Genomic DNA, 21187 nt, shown 5'->3' with positions numbered 1-21187 from the left:
GATGCATGTTAACTATGTGTTGTCCAGTGACATCTTACTCTGTTCCATGCTGTGTAACAGAAATAAAGTTGTTTTTGTGTGTGTCTTTTAAAGAGTTTTATTTATTTCAGACTTGGAAAATCATCATGAAATTGTACTAGCCCAGGTACACAGTCTGTTCACCCACTCATGCTATAATGATAATGGTAATGAGAAAATGAATGATATTCTACTCACCCATCAAAAAATTACTCAGCCCAATCAAGTGGGTGTGTAGAACTTTTTGTGACTGATTTCTATATTTAGTGTTCTTCTTCGAGTGCTTGCTCATGTCCATTCCACTATAGGTGTGTGCACGCCTCCGTGCACGGCTACTGGAACTTTTTTCCCCTTAGCAGATCCCGTAGGGCTGGCTCCGGCGCCCCCTGGAGTCCCGCGCACATGCCACGGTATATGAGGCGCTGCTGGCCCTACGCCCCCTCAGTTCCTTCTTTCCGCCCATAATTCCCCTGTTTTCAACTTTAAGCAAGGATTTTTTGTGTTAATTACTTAGTTTGCTTAATAACGGTTGTTAGTGGTAGTTAGAGACTTTGAGATAGTCTAGGTGAGACTTTACTGGGAGTGGTCGCATGCTCCGGTCGCATGGCTTCCTGAAGCGCAGGGGGAAGTCTTCGTAAGGAGAAGAATGAATCTGCAAGGCTTTGAGACCAAAATCCACCTGAAAGCCTCGCTCATGGAGCCCCCGACCGGCTCCGAACAAACCTGCTCTGCTGCGGTACTCTGTGTGCCATCGGTGTAGAGGGCACTATCGGCACCGGCACCCCAAAGAGATGGGTTCAGCGCTGACAACGCAGATACTCCCCTACGCTGGCTAAGCAGGCAGTGTGGAGCACCGATCCATATCTAGGTTGGATCATGGAGACTTGCTACTTGAGCCAGTGTCTCCAGTCAGGGAACTTCCCCCGACTCTTGGGGGTGGGGAGCCCTTGGCACCTACCAGCACCGTCAACTTCAGAGGCCGTCGGGCAGCAAGAGCCTTGTTGGCCTTGCATACACCACCGCCCCCATACTTCCACGAGAGAGAAGGGGCTGGCGTTATGGAGGAAGCCCGCGTTGGGACCCCCTGAATGGCTCAGGAGATCCCCAGCACGGGGAGGAAGATCTCCTGCAGACTGGCTTCCTAGGGTAGAGCAGGAACACTCCCCTAGAAGTTACTCCAGGTAGCGATCGCTGGACCAACCTGCATCGAGGCGGAGAGCAAAGTCGCCAGCCCCACACTGGTCTCGACCCCCTGGCACCGGGTAAGGTCCATCTCACTGTTCCCGCTCTTCACCAGCGAAGAGTTCGCCTGCAATGATGCGGTGCTGATCCCGGTCACCAGAGACAGTCTCGGCACTGAGGAGTTCGCCCCCCACACCGAGGCAACACTGAACCCGGATGCCGGAGACAGCCTCGGCACCGAGGAGTTTGCCCTGCACTGAGGCTGCGTCCAACTCGGTTGCGGGAGACAGCCTCGGCACCGAGGAGTTCGCCCCCACACTGAGGCTGCGCAGAACCTGGCGTCGGAGTTTGACTCAACACCGAGATGCATGCAGAGCGCAAAGTCCTTGGTACCGGGATGACACTCTGGTCACCCTAGCTCATGGGAGCATTGTCCGTACACCTGCTCCAGCCGTGGTACCTGCGTCGAACCTGGTAGTCGAGATCATCGATGTTGAGGGGACGCTCGCCGGAGTGGCGGAGCACCTGTGGATCAGGGCACCGCCTCCCCCTCCCCCCGGGGCTCAGTTCTGCGCAGTGAGAGCCTTTGGGGTAGCGCCTTTGTGATCCTTTGATGGTGCCTCGGTGTCCCTTGGGGAGGTAGTCGCTGGGGGAGCCACCACCAGTGAAAGGTGCCAGAGCCTGAGGCGCAGGTAGCCCCGGATGGCCTCAGAGGCAATGGTCATGGTGGCCTATGTAGTTTCTCGGAGGGGGACGGAATGGGATGGGACGGGACTGGACCAGACCGGACCGGATCATGGTCCGTCAACCCCTTGGGGATGCAGTCAGTGCCCTGGGTTCAGGAAAAAGGGCCACCATTTGCCGTTGGACGGCGACTCGGCCCCACGGGCAGGGACCCCTGTGGGGACCGCCTGTTGAGCGGAAGAGGTGCTGCAGTCCTCCAATTCTGCCCCCTCTTCTTCCCGCCGGATGAAGCATGCTCCTGGGCCCTGGTTGATTCTAGGGCACACTGGGGACTGCTCAAGAGTTGGCCACCCCCTTGGGGCTGGAAGCGAAGGAGCGAAAGGGGCATCAGACAGTCCCTTTAACGTGCTAGCAGTGGGCCCCCACAGTGGGGGTAGCCCTCCCAGTCTACAAAGGGGTGCTCAAGATAGTGAGGGCTTCATGGCAACACCCTCCTCTGTAGCCGATACCTAAATGAGCCAAGAAAGGTATTACGCCCCAGTCAAGGGGTTTGAATTACTTGTTCACCACCCTGCCCCAGTCCCTGGTGGTGGTTGCTGCCAACCACAGGGATGGGCAGGGCAGCTGGGCTCTACTCCACAGAGCAAGGGTGATTGTAAGCCAGACTTGTTTGGAGAAAAAATTTATTCAACAGCACTACCAGCAAGTAGAAGGTGAGCCCTTGGAGGACTCAGTGAGCCGCTTTGCTGAGGCTCTGCCCGGCAGCAGGCGCTGAACTTGTATACCATTGCAGAAGAGGGTACCACAGGAGTTAGAGCAGCACTCCAGGCATCCTCAGTTGCTGCTGATTCGGTGGGCAGAACCATACCCCCCACTATCGGCATGCTCAGATGTTAATGACTGCAATCCCGAAAGGTATCAGCACCCCTTCTGGGCCCTCCCTTGGATGAGTCAGCGTAGTCTTTTTGGTTCAGATGGATGCGAAGCTGCGTGGTCTAAAGACCATCCTCTGGTCCCTCGGCCGTTACATGCCACAGATCTTTACGTATCAGGCAGGTCCCCAGGGACAGCAGCAGCAGAGCTCTCAGCCACGGCTGTCTCACGACCTACGGGCAATGGGACAGAGTCAGGGGGTCTAGGAGACACCATCCACCCTGAGTGGCTCCTTAAGCCTTCAGTAAGGGTCATCTCAGCAATAAGGCAGTCTGAAAAGGCCCTTTCTGATGGTGCATGCAAGGTAGCGCCCTAGCCTCTACCCTCCTTCCGGTTTGCGTGGGCCAGAATGCCTTCGGACCACTGGGTCCTGATATGGTTTGGTAGGCTAGGCCCCCCGGTCGTCTCCACTTCCCCCCCACCCCCAACCCCCATGACACCTCCCCCTTCCTCCGTCTCAGTGACAATTTCACATCCAAGAGGTTGAGGCCGTCTCAGCCCGGAGCAGTGGGAAAGGTCCCACAGGGCATGGCGGAAGAGGTCTTACTCGAGGTACTTCCTCGTCTCCTAGGAAAAAGGGGATTTAAGGATGGTATCAGACCTATGTCGTCTCACAAATACTGCAAGGGACACAAGTCACGCATGGTCTCCCCAGATCCAGTCTTGGATACCGGGGCCTGGTATGCTACCCTGGATGTCAGGGACGCATATCTTCTATGCTTCCTTCACTTCGTAGTGGTTGGCTCCTTTTAATGCTTTACGGCTTTACACTGTGGCCTGTTCTCGGCCCCGAGGGTGTTTACCAAAGGCCTGGCAGTGGTAGCTGTGCTTGAGGCAAAAGGGGGTGCAGAACTTGAACAAGGCAGGTCCAGGTCCCGAGCAGTGTGAGTCAGTCAGGTGCCACTTGCGGCTGGTGGGTCCTGCTGGTAAACAAACAAAGTTCACGTTAACTCAGGTACAGCCTATGGAATGCATTGGCACGACTGGTTGCTTCTCGGACCAGGCCTTCGTGCTGTGAGACAGCGTCCCTCAGGATGGCCCACCTACACAAATGCCCAAAGACAACAGCTAAACATGGCCAACAGCTGGTAGGTCACAGGGTGGCCTGCATCTATGTGGTGAGACTAGTGAGCCTGATGCTTAGGCCGCTTTAGTCACGGCAAGCCTCGGTGTACAGTCTGTGCAGGTAACTTCTACACCGGGAGGCTACGGTCCCCTTCCCTCCCCTCGCGCCCCTCCCCCCCCACTCTGCCCCTGAAAAAAACCCAAAAAAACACACAGCAGCAAGCCCTAGCCTCCCTAGACTGGTGGATGACTCCTCAGGAAGTGTGAAGGGGTGTTCAGTTTGTGGAGCTGGCTCCCTCAGTTATCCTGATGTCGGACGCTTCAGGCAGAGGGTGAAGTGCCGTATCGGCGCTGACCTCGGCTCACAAGGTGTCTGGCCAAGAAAGGAGAGGCATCGGCGCACCAATGTAATGATCCGCGAAACGCCCGCAGTGCTTGTGGAATGTTCCCCTGCTTATCGAGGTCAGGGTAATACAGGTGCTGACAAACAGCACAGCGTCCATGTATTACATCGACAGGTGGGGGAAGCCCATTCGTCAGCCTCATGAAGGGAAGCTATCGGTCCTTAGGACCTGGCAGTGATCACCTCCCAGGGGTGATGAACAACGAGGCAGACTGCATCAAGGGGTCGCCCTCCCTCACCACGATGGGTTGCTTCGCCCACAAAGGACATCTATGACCATCTGGAAGGGGGGTTTCCCCAAGTCCATATTGGACTGGAGCACAAGATGTCCACAGTGCTTCTCTCTCCATGGTCAAGGGGTCAGGGCGATCGCCAATGCCATCTGTCTGTAGCGGTCATGGAGCTTCATATTCACTTTCCCGCCTTTCCCCTCCTGCATACAGTCCTGCTAAAGATGAGGAAGGGTTAAACAGATGCCATCTCGATTGCTCTGGTCTAGCCATGTCAGCAGTTCAGCATACTTCTGGACTTCTCGATTACCCACCTCGGGAGCCTCTGAGACTGTGTGATCCCAGATCCCAGGATCACGGTCACCTGCAGTGCCCAGACCTGGACCCTCAACACCTCAGGAAGTGGTGGACTGGTGGCCAAGACACGATGAGCGAACCGCTCAGAACAAGCCCAGTGAGTCCTGCTGGGTAGCAGGAAGCCCTCCACACAGATTGTGTACCAGGTTAAGTGGAAGTGGCTGTTGCCTGCCTGGGGGAGTCCCGGGGCATTCCACCTAGCCTCTCGCCAGTGCAGGTGATTTGGGAAATATTTGCCACAGTTAAAGTTCCAGGGACTGGCTGCGGCCTCCTTAAAGGCCCACCTAACAGCCATATCAGCCTTCCATCAGTCGCTAGAAGGGGGAATGCTGTTCTCCTATCTGATGTCGATTCGGTTCCTGAAGGTGACGGGAGGCTCTACCCCTGTGACATCATGCCCTCTACCCCTGTCTTCTGGGAAGGTGGCCTTCCTGGGGGTATTTACCTCAGCAAGGAAGGTCTCCAGGATCAGGGCTCTGACCTCGGAGCCTCCCCCATACTGTATTCTATAAAGATAAGGTTTAGTGGAGGCTGCACTGGGCCTTCTGGCCTAAGGTGGTTTCCCAGTTTCATTGTGACCAACATATATTCTTCCTATGTTTTCCCCGAACCACATGGTTTGGAGGAGAAGAGAAGGTGGCACTTGTTAAATGTGAGAGGGTCCCTGGCTTCTACATGAGGTGTACAAGGCCGTTCCAGAGAGCAATGCAGCTCTTCGTCGCAGCAGCCGACCAGATGAAAGGCTCACCGGTCTCCGCCTAGTGCATTTTCCTTGTGAATAACTTCCTGTATCATGTTTGGTTACGAGCAGGTGAAGGTGCCACTTCCGGGCGCTACCACAACTCACTCAACAGAGCTCAAGCTCCAGCTACAGCCTTCCTAGCAGAAGAGCCAGGGCAGGGCATCTGCAGAGCAGATACCAGGCTGGCGGTACATACTTTCACGTCCCACCATGCCTCTCTCCAATGGGCGCGGGAAGACGCGGGCTTCAGCAGAGCTGTGCTGCAGGCGGCTCATCGCTAACTCCGGCCCACCTCCAAGGTACTGCTTGTTAGTCACCTATAGACATGGACATGAGTAAGCACTCAAAGAAGAAAACAAGGTTACTTACTAGTAACTGCTGTTCTTCAAGATGTGTTGCTCATGTCCATTCCACAACCCACCCTCCCGTCCCCGCTGCCAGAGTTGGCGGAAAGAAGGGACTGAGGGGGCATAGGGCCGGTAGTGCCCCATGTACCGTGGCATGTGCGCGGGACTCCAGGGGGCGCTGGATCCAGCCCTACAGGATCTGCTAAGGGGAAAAAAGTTCTGGTAGCCATGCACGGAGGCGTGCACACACCTATAGTGGAATGGACATGAGCAACACATCTTGAAGAACGTTAGTTACTGGTAAGTAACCTTGTTTTTTGTGTAGTGCCTTGCGACAAAAGTAGCTGTAACAAAATCAGACAAAAAGACTCAAAATGGTTCAGTCTCACCTTTCATCAATTCAGCATATCCAATCAAACAAAACCAAAAAAGAAACCAACACCTTATTGCTAGTGCTAGTGATAATTTTAAAAAACATGTAAACAGAAACATCTGGGCTGATGAAAAGGAGTAATAGAATTGTTGTATACATGTTACAGATCATAATTCCTCACTCTCACCCAAAGACTTGTATGCGCATTGAACAGAAGGGGTGACAAGACTGGACTCCCTAAGCCAGGTGTTAGAGCACTATCAGGAAGGAAATTACTCAGTCACCCTGTGAAATCCCTGAGTGAGGGAAGAGCAGAACCCTTGCAGAGCTACCCCATCCACACCAACATAACTTTCCAATCAAAGATATCCGAAACTGCTGATGAATCACCTATTGGCATCCATCAGGAAGTAGATCATCAGTCAAAGGTATCAATGCCATCTCCAAGCAATACCCTAGTCTAAATCTGTTTAGCACAGGTTTTCCTATTGTACCCATCACAGTAGTATCTAAGTGCTGGAACCAAACTGATCAGGATTGAGGAGTTTATGGACTCCAGACGTGAATGGAATTGCCTCATCACCACTTCACAAGCTGCCTAAAAAAGTGGTGATTTGTGAGCCACAGGGCACACTTCAGTGGGTATGACAAACACCAATCTGTGAGGTTTTGAGAAGAGTTTGAGTTGACAGGTGAAATGACTAGAACTTTGTAAAATAAACTGTACCAACATAGTGCTATATTAATTCAGTAAAGGTATTACCTCTCTGCAGCTTTGTCAAATCAAGACTATAGTTTCACTCACACTAAAGGTTTATTTTTTCAGACCGTTGTATAGCAATAGAGCATGGAAGCAATTTTAAGAATCCTTAGTTCTGGTCCACACAAAAAATGGTTGATGTAGTCTTGAGAACGACGCCAGATTTAATCCAGTTAATTACAGTTGGTAGAGAGAGGAAATAAACTTTTAATTGCTTTTATCAAAATGTTCATGAAGTCGTTCAGATGGGAGATAGGGTGAAAGCTTCCTGGTGACATCCAGCGCTGAGATGCTTAGGAGTGAAAACAGGTAGCAGTTTATCCTGCTGCACAGTAAGATTAGCAGAAAGGAGAGTAAGAAGTTGTGAGGCATTATTCTGTTCAGTTGAGATCTCATTACAAGATGCCTGAGACACTGCTAGAAAGCTGATGGTGAAAAAATATTGCAGGTATGAAAATTGCCCTGTTGCGTATGTGAAGAGAGCTGTGAGAGGCTCAGATGAAAAGGGCTCTATATAATTGCCAGCTGGTGGCATTAATAGTAAAGGTAAACTGTCATTGGATGCCTTTCTTTTATATTTCATGCCCTTGGAAAGCACTCAAATATCTTATGTATAAAATTAATATTTTGTTGTATTTTAAATGAAAAATCATGTGTATTCATACATTGTAAACACAGAATACAATATCAATATAGATGTCTAAGGTTCACCCTTTTCTTCCTATCCAGATCACCAGAATTCTCATCCAGGCCCTCATCATCTCTGATCTTATAACTAAAACCCCCTCCTCTCTGGCTTCCCTAAACCCCACTCTCCTGTCTATAAAAGACTCCCTGGATTGACTTCCTTTTCCACTTCTCTGACCATATCACCAGCTCCTCTTTGAATTCTTCCATTAGATCCAATTATTTCACTGCGTCATGTTCAAGTTTCTTGTTTTCATCTTCAGGGCCATTCACAAATCTACCTTTATTCCCTTCTTATCTCTTATTGTGTTTCTCTCTCTGCATGTCCTTCCATTCTGCCCTGTCTCATGGAACACCCTCCCTGAACTGATTCATAAGGCTCCTTACTCTCTTCTTCTTCCAACCTCTCCTCCATCTCTGCTGAGATGCTTAAAATCAGCTAATTAATGATGTTTTGGGGGCCTGATAAGAATAGTTGGCACTTAGAAATTGCCCGTGTATATATGAGATTTAACGATCTCTCCTCCTGCTCTTTGTGTTTCTTTTCTTACATTTTAAACTCTTTCAGACAGAAACTTCATGTGTGCTTGTACTAGCACTGATTATAGCCTCTGGGTACTATCTAAGTATAAATATTAACAAATAGTAATGCAGGTGTGCAACAGAGTTGACATGGAAACATTTCATGACAATGTGCTAATAAAAAAACAAAACAAAAAATCCCTCCGTCATTAGTGTTCTATATAATTGCCAACCTGTTGCTGTGATAAATAAGACAAAAAGCTCTTTGCGGCTGCAACTGTAACTTGTTACATGTTTGTACATTGCCTAGCACAAAAGGCACTCACTTGGATGCGGCCTTTAGGTGCTACCATGAGATGTGTTAAATGTTAATTAAAGCCCCGCAAAATCTCAAGCAAACAAAAATATTAAAAAATTGCTCATCTCAAGACTCCAGCTCAAGTCTGAGTGGCAGGTACGGAAGTATGGGTTCACATAGTATTAATTACTCATATCACAGATTCTGAAACACAGCCACATCAATTCCTAGCAACTTAGCATTTAGAGAATTGTAAACTTAGGCTGTATACAGTTTTATCCAGGTGCTAACAGTAGCTTGACCTTATACAAGGTACAAAGGACATTATGCTCCACCTTCCCTTTTTTAAAATAAGGTGGAAATAGAATTTGGGATAGTATATATAGACTTTATAGAAGAAATGCCAAGATGGTGGCTATTATTATTTGCCTTAAAAGTGATGGGAAACTGGCTGCTAGGGTGTCTTTTCTCTATATTTATTAATAGAATTCAGTCAGGTAGCTTGGAGACAGTCAGTTCATCTTCACGGTGAGAGAGATTTGAAGTAGTTTCCTAGCCACATTAGTTGCGTTCCATATAATGGGTGTGGTTTTGTATACCTTGCAGGGCATTCTTTAGGGAGAGAGATAGAAGGCAGGTTAGGTAGTATTTCGGAGTGAACATCGCTTTACTTATATACATGAAGGTGAGGACCAAGTGCAGAGGCAGAGAACAGGTATGTTGTTTCTTGGCAGTCTTGCCACACTGTTCATGTGCTTTGTTTTGACATACAGTAAAGGCAAGGATATTACCTTAGTCTAGATCATTTCAGCTGGTATATGGCTTAGAAGAAACATGTCAATAGCGTATGGTGTAAAATGATGACGATGACCTGAGCTTAATTGAGTATTTAGCCCAGTGCTTGTGTGAGTTATTATTAACACCATTTACAGCAGTTACTGTTTTGTCACTGCATTATTACAGTGTAATAAAACATTGTTACAGGTAACCACTTTCAAATGGTGTATTTCTACAGAAAATGGAGTGTGAAAATCTGAATAAAATTGTTTTTCTCTTTATCTTGTTGGAATGGCTAAAGTTTGAAGCATAAAAGTAGGGGGAAAAGATGTTTTTCCAGCTGGTCCAAGTGCTGCTTTTTTCACCTCTGGTGTAGTTTTGAAACCACAAGCCAATATTGTATAAAACAGTCCGCTTAATTTGGCTTGTTTAAAGAGCTTTCTTGGCTAGGAGCTATATTGAAACTCTCAGCTGGCATTGAAAATGTTTAGTAGCATTTGTTATTTCCAAATAACGCTTTACTCTTTCTGAAAATACAGGTGCCCAGACAAAAAAATGTTTTTAAAAATTGAATTCTGTAGAAATTGGTGTGAAGTCTATTGTGCAGTTTTTCTCTTCAAAGGTTTCTGTATGTTAATTTGTTTTGTTTATACAAGTTCAGGAGTTTTACTTTATCAAATGTCACCAGCGCAAGCTTTTCTATGAAAGTTGTTTATTGCTGCTGCTCTGCTAATGTTGTTGTATTTCTTTCTGGTCTTGGTGTTCCAAAGCTGAATTACTGTGACTAATGTACCTCTGTAAATTTTTGCAACCATCTACGTTACTGATGTCTGCATGTGATGCATGGTATCTTTTCAGTGATTTTTTTTTTTTTTTTTGTTATAGAAAAATGGCATTTCTGCTATATCAGTTTAGTGTATGATGAAACATTTCAGTGAAATATTTCAGCATACCAAAAAGATATTAACTACTGTATATTGGACAAATAGCTGTGCTTACCTTTTGATATCCCAAAACTTCAATAGATGATTCCTAAGTGGAAAATATGGTCAGGTGTCTTTTAAAGTTAAGAAGATGAACAAAAAAGAAAAAACTATTTTAAGGTCTAACATTGATCTAAAGGTGCATGCAATTAATACCAGGTATTTTGGGATAAATTAATGCCTTTTCTATTTATTTTTTGCTAACACATTCATTCAACTGCTGTGTTAAACCTACTTATTATCTAATCCTGGTTGATGGATTAAAAGATGTGGTAGAAGTTCCTTTAAAAATAGATGAGAGATTGTGTACCATAAAATAACCAGCATCTTTTCTCTTTTGCCTTCTTTTTCTTCTATTTTTAGTGCATAGTTCAGTCTAAGGGTAATATATCCTGGTCAGACAGTGAATAGTTCTAACAGGATCTTTTTTTATAACCATCATTGACACATTTAATTCATTAGGTACAACATCCTAAGTAAATTTTTGCAGACCATAAAACATAGTTAATCTGGTGAGAAGCAATAAAAGGTGAAAAATCGTTAAGCCAAATGTAGAATATTGCTTCTCTGTAGAAACTTTTACTGATCTACAATATCTTTTGTCATAAATTTTTCTAGGGTGGTTCTTTACATATTTCATCTATTTCTTGTTTTCAGACCACAGAATGGTTCTATGATCCTGTACAACAGGAAGAAGGTGAAATACAGGAAAGATGGATATTGCTGGAAAAAGAGGAAAGATGGGAAAACCACCAGAGAGGATCACATGAAACTGAAGGTCCAGGGAGTGGAGGTAGGAGAACAAAGGGGTTGCTTTTCAGTGGATGGAGCAGTGGAAGAGCAGTGCTTCCATTAATCTTTCTTTTTAATGAAACCCGTTGTCAATACTATCTTTATAGTTCCTGAATTCCTGTTTTTCCCATTAAAAAAATCTGTATTATAGTTTTTAGTAAAATCAAAGAGTAGCTCCACTTCATCAGACTATTGCCCACTCTATAGTTAAAGAGTCAGAAGATTGTGGGAGAGTGCTGCTGAAGATATTGAAGTGTTGGAAAATGTTTTTTTCCAAGGTACACACTTTTGTACAGCAGTTCGTTACAAAGGCATGCAAACATCTCAAGCATGGGTTGCTAAGTATTTGCAAGTCTAATCTCTTTTAGAAATGGGTAAGCATCTGTACCTTCACCTGTATATGATTAATATGCACTTAATAATTGGTGACTGTCATTCAGAATTTCAAATAGTGCACTGTAACTTGCCCTGGTTTTACACCAAGGACCTGATCTTCCTCCCATTGGAAACAGGAGTGGAATTTCCACTGACTTCAGCAGGAGCAGGATTGGACCCTAATTCAAGGCACATTTTAAAGTGCCTTTTATTACTCTGCTGTTCTTTGCGGGGCTGCTCAAAGGAGTCCTGATGCTGATGTATCTTATAAATTCCATCCTAAAATATGCATATTTCCACTACCCAATATGATTCCTTGGAGCAGCTGCCTCTTCTTGAATCTTGCATCAGGAAAAGGTATTCAATTACATTAATATTTTTAAACGGGGAAGTGGAGAAAAAGTACGTTTATTTAAATCTCATTATATTTTCTAATTTTGCCAAATGGGGAAGTGCCTCTGGCTGCCCTAATAGTTGAGCCTCTACTGCAAATGATTTGCTTTGCATCATTCTTAAGTCCTCCAAGACACGAAGGGTAGGTTTACTCCATACTTCAGACCAAAATGAGGAAAGGGTTTAACAAGCATCCCGGAAAAATCCATTCTGGGAAAGTGATTGCAGAATTGTGTGTGGGTGGGCATGCTTCCAGACATGTGCATGCATACATGCACACACACATCCTTTTCCTAGAGAGCTCATTCCTGCAGGAGGCCTCATGAGTTTCATTAATATAGTTAAATAACCTTTATTGATGAAATTATTTGTTTTCAGTTTATACTATATGCCTGTTCTAATAGACCCAATGCTGCTCTCAACTATGTGGCTATAACTCCTATTGTAGTCGATGGTGGTGTTTAACCAGTGTCTCTAGGCACATATAAAAATGGTCAATCTATATTGACACCAACCATATCAATAAAATCAGAATCTTGCGCACCTCAGAAACTGAGCCCTTCCCCCCACAAGAAGAGCCTGGTTAAGTACAGAAGTGCTACAACATTCCCTGATCCAGGTTATTTTGGACCCATGCATGGAAGAATCAAGCATCTTCTCCTGAGAATGCTCAAATGCACAGATCTAGGGACTGTCAGATCAAGCACCTCAGTTGATCTCATCTGTTAAGTGAGGTTTCCCAGATGCACAGAATCCGAATCACAAATGGCATTTTAGATTAGAAATAGCTCTTAAACTGCACATGGAAATTATTTGGAAATCAATGCAGTCTATGGAACAGAGGTATGATATGTTCCTTGCATGCAACACTACTGAATAGGCAATCCGTTGCTTTCTGCTCTGTCTGAATTTTCAGAGCCTTGGTCAGGTGTAATCCCAAATCAGGTGCATTATAATAATCTCATCCAAAGGTCTAGAGTACTGTGGCAAAGAATGGCTACAATCTTTTGCCAAGTACAGATTAAAAATTTTTTTTGACTACTACAGCTGTCTGGTCATTTAGAAGCAGTAAAGTTTAGCAACAAAATGGGCAGTATATTACCTGCAATATTTCCGCTAATTGTTACATCAGTGAGCCCCGAATTTAGCAAGACACTTAAACATTTACTTAACATTGAACATGAGTAATTCTGTTGATGTCATGGGGAGTATTCGCATGCGTAAAGTTAAGCACATGCGTTAATAATTTGCTGAGTCCATTAGCATCTGTATTCTTACATTTATCCTTATAAAAGGTTACTATTCCTGTTCCACTATCTATCTAGTACCACCTCTATTTTATCCAGATTGAGCATCAGACAGTTTGCTGCCATCCAGATCAATCTAGACCAGAATCTTGGAAATTTAAAATTTAAAAAAATTGCATCATCTATGTCTAATGACCAGGAGATATACAGCTGGGTATCATCAGTATAGTGATGGTACTGCAGCCCAAACTAGTATACTCCTGTTTTAATTTAACCTTGAGACTTTCTCGAATAGTGACTTGCTAAAGGCAAATGTGAATCCAGATCTTTTTTTCTGCATCTGGTATTGTGTTGCAGAATTTACAAGACCACTTGAGTTCAATGGATTACCCTATCATATTGAAGTTTTTTTCTAGGCACTTTGTCATTATTACATTTTGCATTATTGAGTTTTTTATGTTTAAAATAGCATCAAATGGGTTTTATTAGATTACACCAGAGATGCAACTTTATTCTATAATTTTAAAATCTAATACCAGTATCTTTTATTATGATGAGCAGAGAAAAGTTACTATACTAGAAGTTCTGTAAACTCTTTGCTCAGATTTTTCACATTTTAATGAACATTAAAATGCAGACTACCAAAAACACTCACCAAGAAGCCCACCCACAGAACTGTGACCATTGATTACCATTGATCACTCATGAATATAGACAGCAATGTGTCTTCAGCCATTTTTAAAAATAAACTTGGTGTGATGCCGTGATCATTTGAGTTATGTGAAAAGTGTTTACTTCAACTATTGCCTTAATCATAGATTTTTAAGGCCAGAAGGGACCTTTAGATCATCTAGTCTGACCTCCTTTACATCACAGGCCATTAAATTTCACCCAGGTACCCTATATTGAACCCAATAATTTATGTTTGACTAAAGAATATCCTCCAGAAAAGCAATAAAAAGCAGTGTGTGAAGAGACAAGAAAGTACATGAATAGCAATGTCAAAGAAGCTTAAGAGGCTGCTGAAAGAAGGGATAGTAAAACATTTTATCAGCTCAACAAAGTCCTGACTGCCAAGTTGACACCAGATGAAGGGTGTGTGTAGGATAAATAAGGAAATGTTAGCAATAGAAAGTGCGCGACAGACAGACTTTCAAGAGATGCGGAAAAGACCAATGCCACATGAAACATTTGGCTTTGACAAAGAATGAAACATCCAGAATTAGAGAACACAACTAGACTTGGGCAAAATGTTTTCCATTTTTCATCCAAAAATGTACTTCTTGTTGCTTCCAAAACTATTCAGAAATTTGAATCAAATTTGAATTTGACAAACAGTTTTGGCTTAGAAAACCAGGGTTTTTTTTTTGTTACAATGTTTTATTTTGATCATTTCAGAACATTTCATTTTGACATTTTTTTTTGAAACACATTTAGAAATGTTGAAATGTTTCATTTAGACTTTTCATTTTGAAACATTTCATTCTGAATTCAAATTTCATCAATTTTAAAGAATAAAAACAAAGGATAAAAGATACCTGAAAACAGCAGATTTGAAATAAAAACATGGACAAATTTTTTTGACTGAAACATTTAGATCAACTCAAAATGAGAAAACTGAAACATTTTATTCGGAAAAGTTTTGGTTAATTTAAAATGATTATTTTTTGTTTTTTGATTTGATTAAAAATTTTGAAATCCTGTTTGTCTGAATCAAGCCATTTGTTGTCTGTTGTTTTTATTTTGGAAAAGGGGGGGAGGGATTTTTCAGCTTATTAGCCTTCTCCACTGCTCCTGCATGCTGGGCTGAACATTTAAATGTTGGATCTACGCAATTCACATTATTATTACATATGGTGCTATGGTTGTATTGCCATGGGCTAATAAATGGAGGGGATATCTTCTGTATTAAATATGTAGGATTAAATACCTATATTGCAGTAATTTTGCCATTAGATGGCCTCAGCTTTGTGAGTCTTTGGGGCTCCCACACCTGCCTGATTTTAGCAAGGGTTGTCCATTTTTTTTCCAAAAAAAGATGTAGGTTGTAACAACCATCAATCTGAATTCTGAATCATGTAGATAAAGTTCATCTTCATTTTCTTGATTTCTAAGTGTTATGCACAAAGAACTAAATATTTTCTAAAGTTTTTGATTAATTACGAGTTTAATGCACAATGCGTTTTGTTATTTCAGGCGTGGAGTTGCAGTTTTATGTTTCAGATCTCATTCTAATTGGAAGTGATGATCTTTACTTGGAGACTTAGACAACAGATTTAAGAAAGCTCCTTCTAAAGTTGAAATGATATTGTAGTTATCACATTGGGAATTAACAGGGCATGAAATAGCTGTCTGCCTTGTGGCACTGCCAGATCATTTCAGCTCTGCTTGCAGCCAGAAGATGAATAGGTATCAGGCTTCTAGCTGATGGAAAAATAGTTACAAAGAAGCCAGTTACGAATATTGTAGAGGCCAAGTCAAGTTTTGAAAATGGCAGTTAATAGACAAAAAAGAGAAACAGAACAGGCAATGAAATTACTGATCAGACAAATTCTTAAATATGTAGTGTGTTTTTATTATTACTTCTTGAATGCCCTCAGTGTGCTTTGTGCTGTCCTTATTTTAGCTTTTGGTTGGAAAAAGATCTTTTGAAACCAGTTTAGATCATTACTTATTTTCAAGGTGTTGATTAACACAATAGAGGAGAATTTGGTGCATATTGAGAATACAGGTCAAGCAACTTCAGTAAAGCTAGAAAATGTAATAAATTTTGCATAATTTCTTCTCTTGTATGTCAGGGTGATGTTGAATGATAACTCCATGAGATCCTTAATTAAAATATTGTCTAGGTTAGCGTCATTGGTCACTGTTTCTTCATGTTACTTTCTTCGTTAAACCGTCCTCTAGAAAACTCTGCATAAACCAACAGTGAGAAATTCACTTGGTCTTTCCCTGAATATCTCTGTCTTCAAGACCCAAATCCATAATCCTCCTTCAATTTCAAATTAGTTAGGATCCCTGGTGATATGTTGCTAATCAATTCACATAATTAAAAAATTTAACTAATAAATAATATTAAGTGGTGTGTTGAAATAGCAATAACATATTTCCCGACTGACACTGGTCTGAATTTACAGATGGTTGGTTCAGTTAATGTATTTACCTTTCCTTGTGCATGGATCTATCTTACTGTCTGTGAATTGCATGTACACCTGAATGCATAGTAGACTGTTGCTAAAATGAATGAGATCATGTGTTCATAGTAATTCAGGAAGTGGCCGCCTAATAATTGGGAATTCTTTTGTCTCTTAATTTGCTAATAGGATCAAGGGCAAAGGGAGGGAAGAATGGGGGTAAATGAGAGGAGAGGAAGATGCTGGAAATGTAGTGAGTACTACAACATCCAAAAGAGAACAATTCCGACATTTTTTAATCTTAGTGGAAATCCTGGCCCTACAAAAATACTTCTCCATGACCTTTCTATATAGCTCAATGAGTTCTAGAAATATGTAACTCTAATTATTGGATCTGCAAACCCCAGTGTTTCAAATATTTGAAGACTGGAAAGAAAGAGCTTGTGAAGGATTGTGAGAGTGGTTATAAATAAGGAAATGGGATGAAATTAACAAAGGGAAAATTTAGACTGAGTGGCCCTGATTCAGGAAAGCCGTTAAGCTTGTGAGTAATCCTTTCCTTATTCAGCACTTAAACACATACACATACTTAAATTCCATTAACTTCAATGACTCAGGGGCATTCTGACTTGCAGCTAAGTGTTTTGCTAAATCGAGATGGGATTATTTACATGCTTAAAATTAAGCACATGCTTAAATGCTTCACTGAACTGGAACCAATACAAAGAAAATAATCTATACAGAGATTTTAAGATGGAATAGTTTGTCAAGGGATGTAGAGGAAGCCTTGTAGCTTGGAACTATTAAAACTAGACTTGGACAAAGTACTGTAAATGTACAATAGAAAAAGATTCTGTACTGACAGGGTGATGGACTAGATGATCTAATATCTCTTTTCCATTTCTAACATTTATTGTTCTAGTCACATTAGCAGGGCAGGGGATAAAACTGCTTTCCTTCAGGAATAGCTTGATATTTTCAGTCAAGCTCTTTTGTTTTCTGGACACGTATACAGAGAAACTGGGTAGCCCTACCCCTAGATGATGCATGTCTCTTTGATACCTGTTGATGGGGCCATGCTGAAGCTCAGGACACAGTAAGAATGTTAAACAGTAATAGAAGTAGAAAATCCGCTTCAAGACCATTAGGTTGTATTATGCTGTGAGGCTGCTTTCCATTTTGGTACCTCTGCTTAACTGGTTCACCTGGAAACTAGAAGTGATAACTTAGACACCCGCCAAAGGGAGCAAGCTGCTTCTTGTTTTAAAATTGTGAACCCAAAGGGAATGAAAGCAGAGTCAATGGAGAAATCCACAAGGAAAAAGAAAGACAAACCCTGGAATGCCAGAGCTTTTTCTGAGCTCACAGAGTCATTTTAATGGGTCTTACTGAGCAGTGAGTTTTCTAATAGCCCACTAGGGAGTTAGGGAAACCAACCAAATGCATTTTTATTTGTGACCTTACTCAATTTGAACCCAGGTCTGCAAAGATGATTACTCAGTATATTAACCTCATGTCCCCTCCTGATTCCAAATGTTATTGAGAATGAATCCATTCTCCTGTCCCTTAAGTCCTTTGCGTCTGAATACACATTTAAGTATCTGAAATGTCATGGAATTTATAACTATGAAACAAAAAGCCAACTCTGTGTAGTGAGAGAATTTGTTGTTGATATTTCTTTGCATTCCACTAGCGCTCTTCATCTGAACTCTCCAAACATTTCCAGACATTAATTAGCTGAACAATGTACTTGTGAAGTAGGTAAGCGATATATAGTAACCATTTCACCCACTACTGAAATGCTGCCACCTCTGGGTTGATGGGAGCAGCTGTTTAACAGTTTACAGAAACACTACATAGTTGTTTAGAACAATAAAGAACAACACTAAATTAAATTGAAACTCCTGGGGAGGGAGGATTATAGAGGGAACAAGAGTGTAATTAGCTGAGTTTAAATTTTGCCAAGAAAATGGTATTAACCCCTAAGTCTTACAAAAAGTTCAATGGACTTGAATGTTCAGAAATTTAGTGCAACATCTCATCTGAAGGATATTCCAGCTTTGGGATGCCCTCTAACCCCAGGCTGACTGAGAGAGAAGGGTCCTCTTTCAGTAGCACCTAGTGCTTATTAGGGTTTTCCCATCCAAGTATTGACCTAGTCTGACCTTGATAGTTTGAGATTTGATGGGACCCTACATATATATAAGGTGAAATATTATCCACCCTTTATGTGTTGTCAGCTATTACAGATGTTAGATTTTGTTATTTCATTTTTTTAACTTGATTGGATTTTTATTAAAAAAAAGAAACTCCCTTGTGGAGAGAGAGCTGCAGAATACTAGTTTTGTATGCAGAACTTGTATTTAATTATTATCATAACAGTCCCTTAACATTATTATAGACTAGCCCACAAAGACATATATGGAAATTTCTATGTAAACTCTGAAACATCACTGTCAACATTCACAAAAGGTTTCTTTAGCATTTGGGTCTAAACGTGCAGCATACACAAGCTTACATAGGCTGTATAACCTTGGTGATAAAAACATCATTTATTATTACAGTTTGTAAGCTGGGAATACATGTTAAGAACAAGATGCCTTTTTCTCTTAGTAAGTGACCAAATAGGCTTTTCTGGATTATGTAAATCAGTCCCTCACTGAATCTTAAACTACAGATTGCTTTGACATCTTTCAGTTCACTGCTACTGTCAGTAAAATGTATTCCTAAATTATTCCTGGAGGGTGAAGCAACTTCTAAAATCACATGTTCAAGCAACGCTAATCTCAAAAACTATTTCTAGGATAGTCTGATCCAATTCACTTTAATTTACCTGGGTTTTACTCATCATCAGAGGTGAGCTATGTAATTAGGATCACATTGTTCAGTCAGGCTGCTTAATGCATTCCAGCAAAATAGAATAGGACCAGCTTGGAGAAGAAAATAGAGTTGAAGGTCAAAGACTTCTGATACCAATATGCACACACAAATGTGCATGCCCATACATGCACAGTGCTACAAATAAAAATGTGGACAAAATATTTAAACTCTATCCCCAAAGAAGTGACAGGTTTTGCATGAACTTATTCTGTGTGGTCACTATTAGGTGGTGGTTGTTTGTTCAGTGTTTTTTTAGCCTCTTATTTTTCTACTTCCGTTCGCTGAACTTTCATCTGACTTTTCCCTGGCATATCCTCCCAATCAGAGATGGGGTTGTTGCAGTCTGCCATGATTTATAGTGGGAGAAGTAGCTTTTCCCTAGCCATATCATTGAAGTTTCTTTTTGTGATTCTAATTCTGTCACACTGTAGTATTTTAAGGCTGTAATTAACTCATCATGGAGCCCCCTCCATTGTGAAGGATGCTTGCTCTTCTCCCATGTCAGCTACTCCTCTTGAAGAGAGAAATAGGAGTGAAGAGTGTGTTAGTGCATGTATTTGTTATGTTTGGATTGGGTTTGGGATTGATCAGGACATGCAGGAATGAAAGATAGACACAAGGATAGATTTAAAGAAGCAGGCCACAACTTTATTAACAGCTGGAAAGGGTGCTAATGCCCACCCCTTCTCACATACCACACACTGAACTGGGTCCAGTGCAGAGTTTCAGGGTTCCCACTCTTTAACTAGAAATTTGGGGTAGAGCCTCTTCAGCCTATCCCTAGGACTCAGCTCACTTTGGAATCCTCTCACTCTTCCCCTCACCTCCCCTGCAGCCTGTGAGGAGATGAAAGGGCATAAGGGAGACCTGGGTCTTGAAAGACTTCAGGTTTCCTCTTCTCTTTTCAGGTGCTAGATCTACTAGCAAAATCCAGGGCCTTTTTTTTTTTTTTTTTTTTTTTTTTTTTTTTTTTTTTAAAGCTTTTATCTGCATGGATGCCAGCTGCAAGTTGCAGTGAACTAAACATTACTATACTTATTATCTTGTAATATTAAACTTCCGTTCTTTCTCCTTTAATCCAGCTGTGCCTGCCCTTGTGCTGCGAGGAAAGTGAAAAACCTAGGACATCTCTGCCAGTTTGACCCAATGGGGAAAAATTCCTTCCTGATCCTCCCCCAAAAAAGTCGATTGGTCTCAAACCCATGGCATCCTGGAAGCTCAGTACACTTCAACTATGGGGAGGTGGAGTGTGGGGAGGGGAGGAAGAGGAGGTCAACAGGCAACCATAGAAGCAAAATTGCTCTGGAAAGCCCAGAGAAGATTTAAACTCAGGCCAGCCAATGAGAGGCATAGAACGCCTCCCACACACACTGATATGGGGAGGGGCAGGAAAAGGTTAGAATGTGACAGCAAACTGAGATTCAGAGACAGCCTTCCTGCACTCTACTGGCATTTTGGTATCTCTGCCCAGTAGCTGTGCCACAACTTTGCTGAGATGAGATGTCCTATCCACCACCTCCGTGCTGCATGGGGGTGCCCTGCATCTTTGCTGAAGAGATGCACCCCACTGAGTGGCTCAGGGACTGAGCTATCCTTTGTGTCCTGTCTAGGGCTGATATCCTTGTCATCTCTTAACAAATAATAAGCAATACAGACTAGCTAGAACAGAACAAAATGGAAAGTGGATTAAAAGAGCAAGTGTAATTTTGAAAGGGAAAGTCTGTAGGAAGGGCATTTAATAAGCATGGAGTGGTTTGAAGGGGCATGGACGCTGAATTTAATAAAATCCCCTGGGAATAATTACAATGAAGAGGACACATACATTATTTCTTCATTTTTAAGTATTTACATGACAGTAGAAGAAAACTAGTGCCTGTTACTTTAATCTTTGCTGCCATAATTTACACCCATCTCTAATGATAGATGTGATAGGTAGACATTTATTACAAACATGTAAAAAATGTTGACTCTTCATGAATTGATTATTTGGAATTTATTTTATTAA

At 42.6% G+C, this 21187-nt stretch overlaps 1 protein-coding gene across 1 annotated transcript in view; it reads left to right on the top strand.

The window, feature by feature from the left end:
- The window catches only part of CAMTA1 (calmodulin binding transcription activator 1), a 938867-nt gene that overhangs the window by 345165 nt on the left and 572515 nt on the right, over positions 1-21187 (top strand). Inside the window, exon 4 of the mRNA XM_067567040.1 lies at positions 11019-11154. Within this exon, the coding sequence (XP_067423141.1) occupies positions 11019-11154 (136 nt within the window). The remainder of the gene's footprint in view (positions 1-11018; positions 11155-21187) is intronic.

The sequence above is a fragment of the Emydura macquarii genome, unplaced genomic scaffold (genome assembly GCF_026122565.2).
Source record: "Emydura macquarii macquarii isolate MOO-44397 ecotype Brisbane River unplaced genomic scaffold, CSIRO-AGI_Emac_v2 contig_2768, whole genome shotgun sequence".
NCBI classification, from domain to species: Eukaryota; Metazoa; Chordata; order Testudines; family Chelidae; genus Emydura; species Emydura macquarii.
Note: the sequence above shows the minus strand (reverse complement) of the source record. Positions and strands in the feature narration are given on the sequence as shown.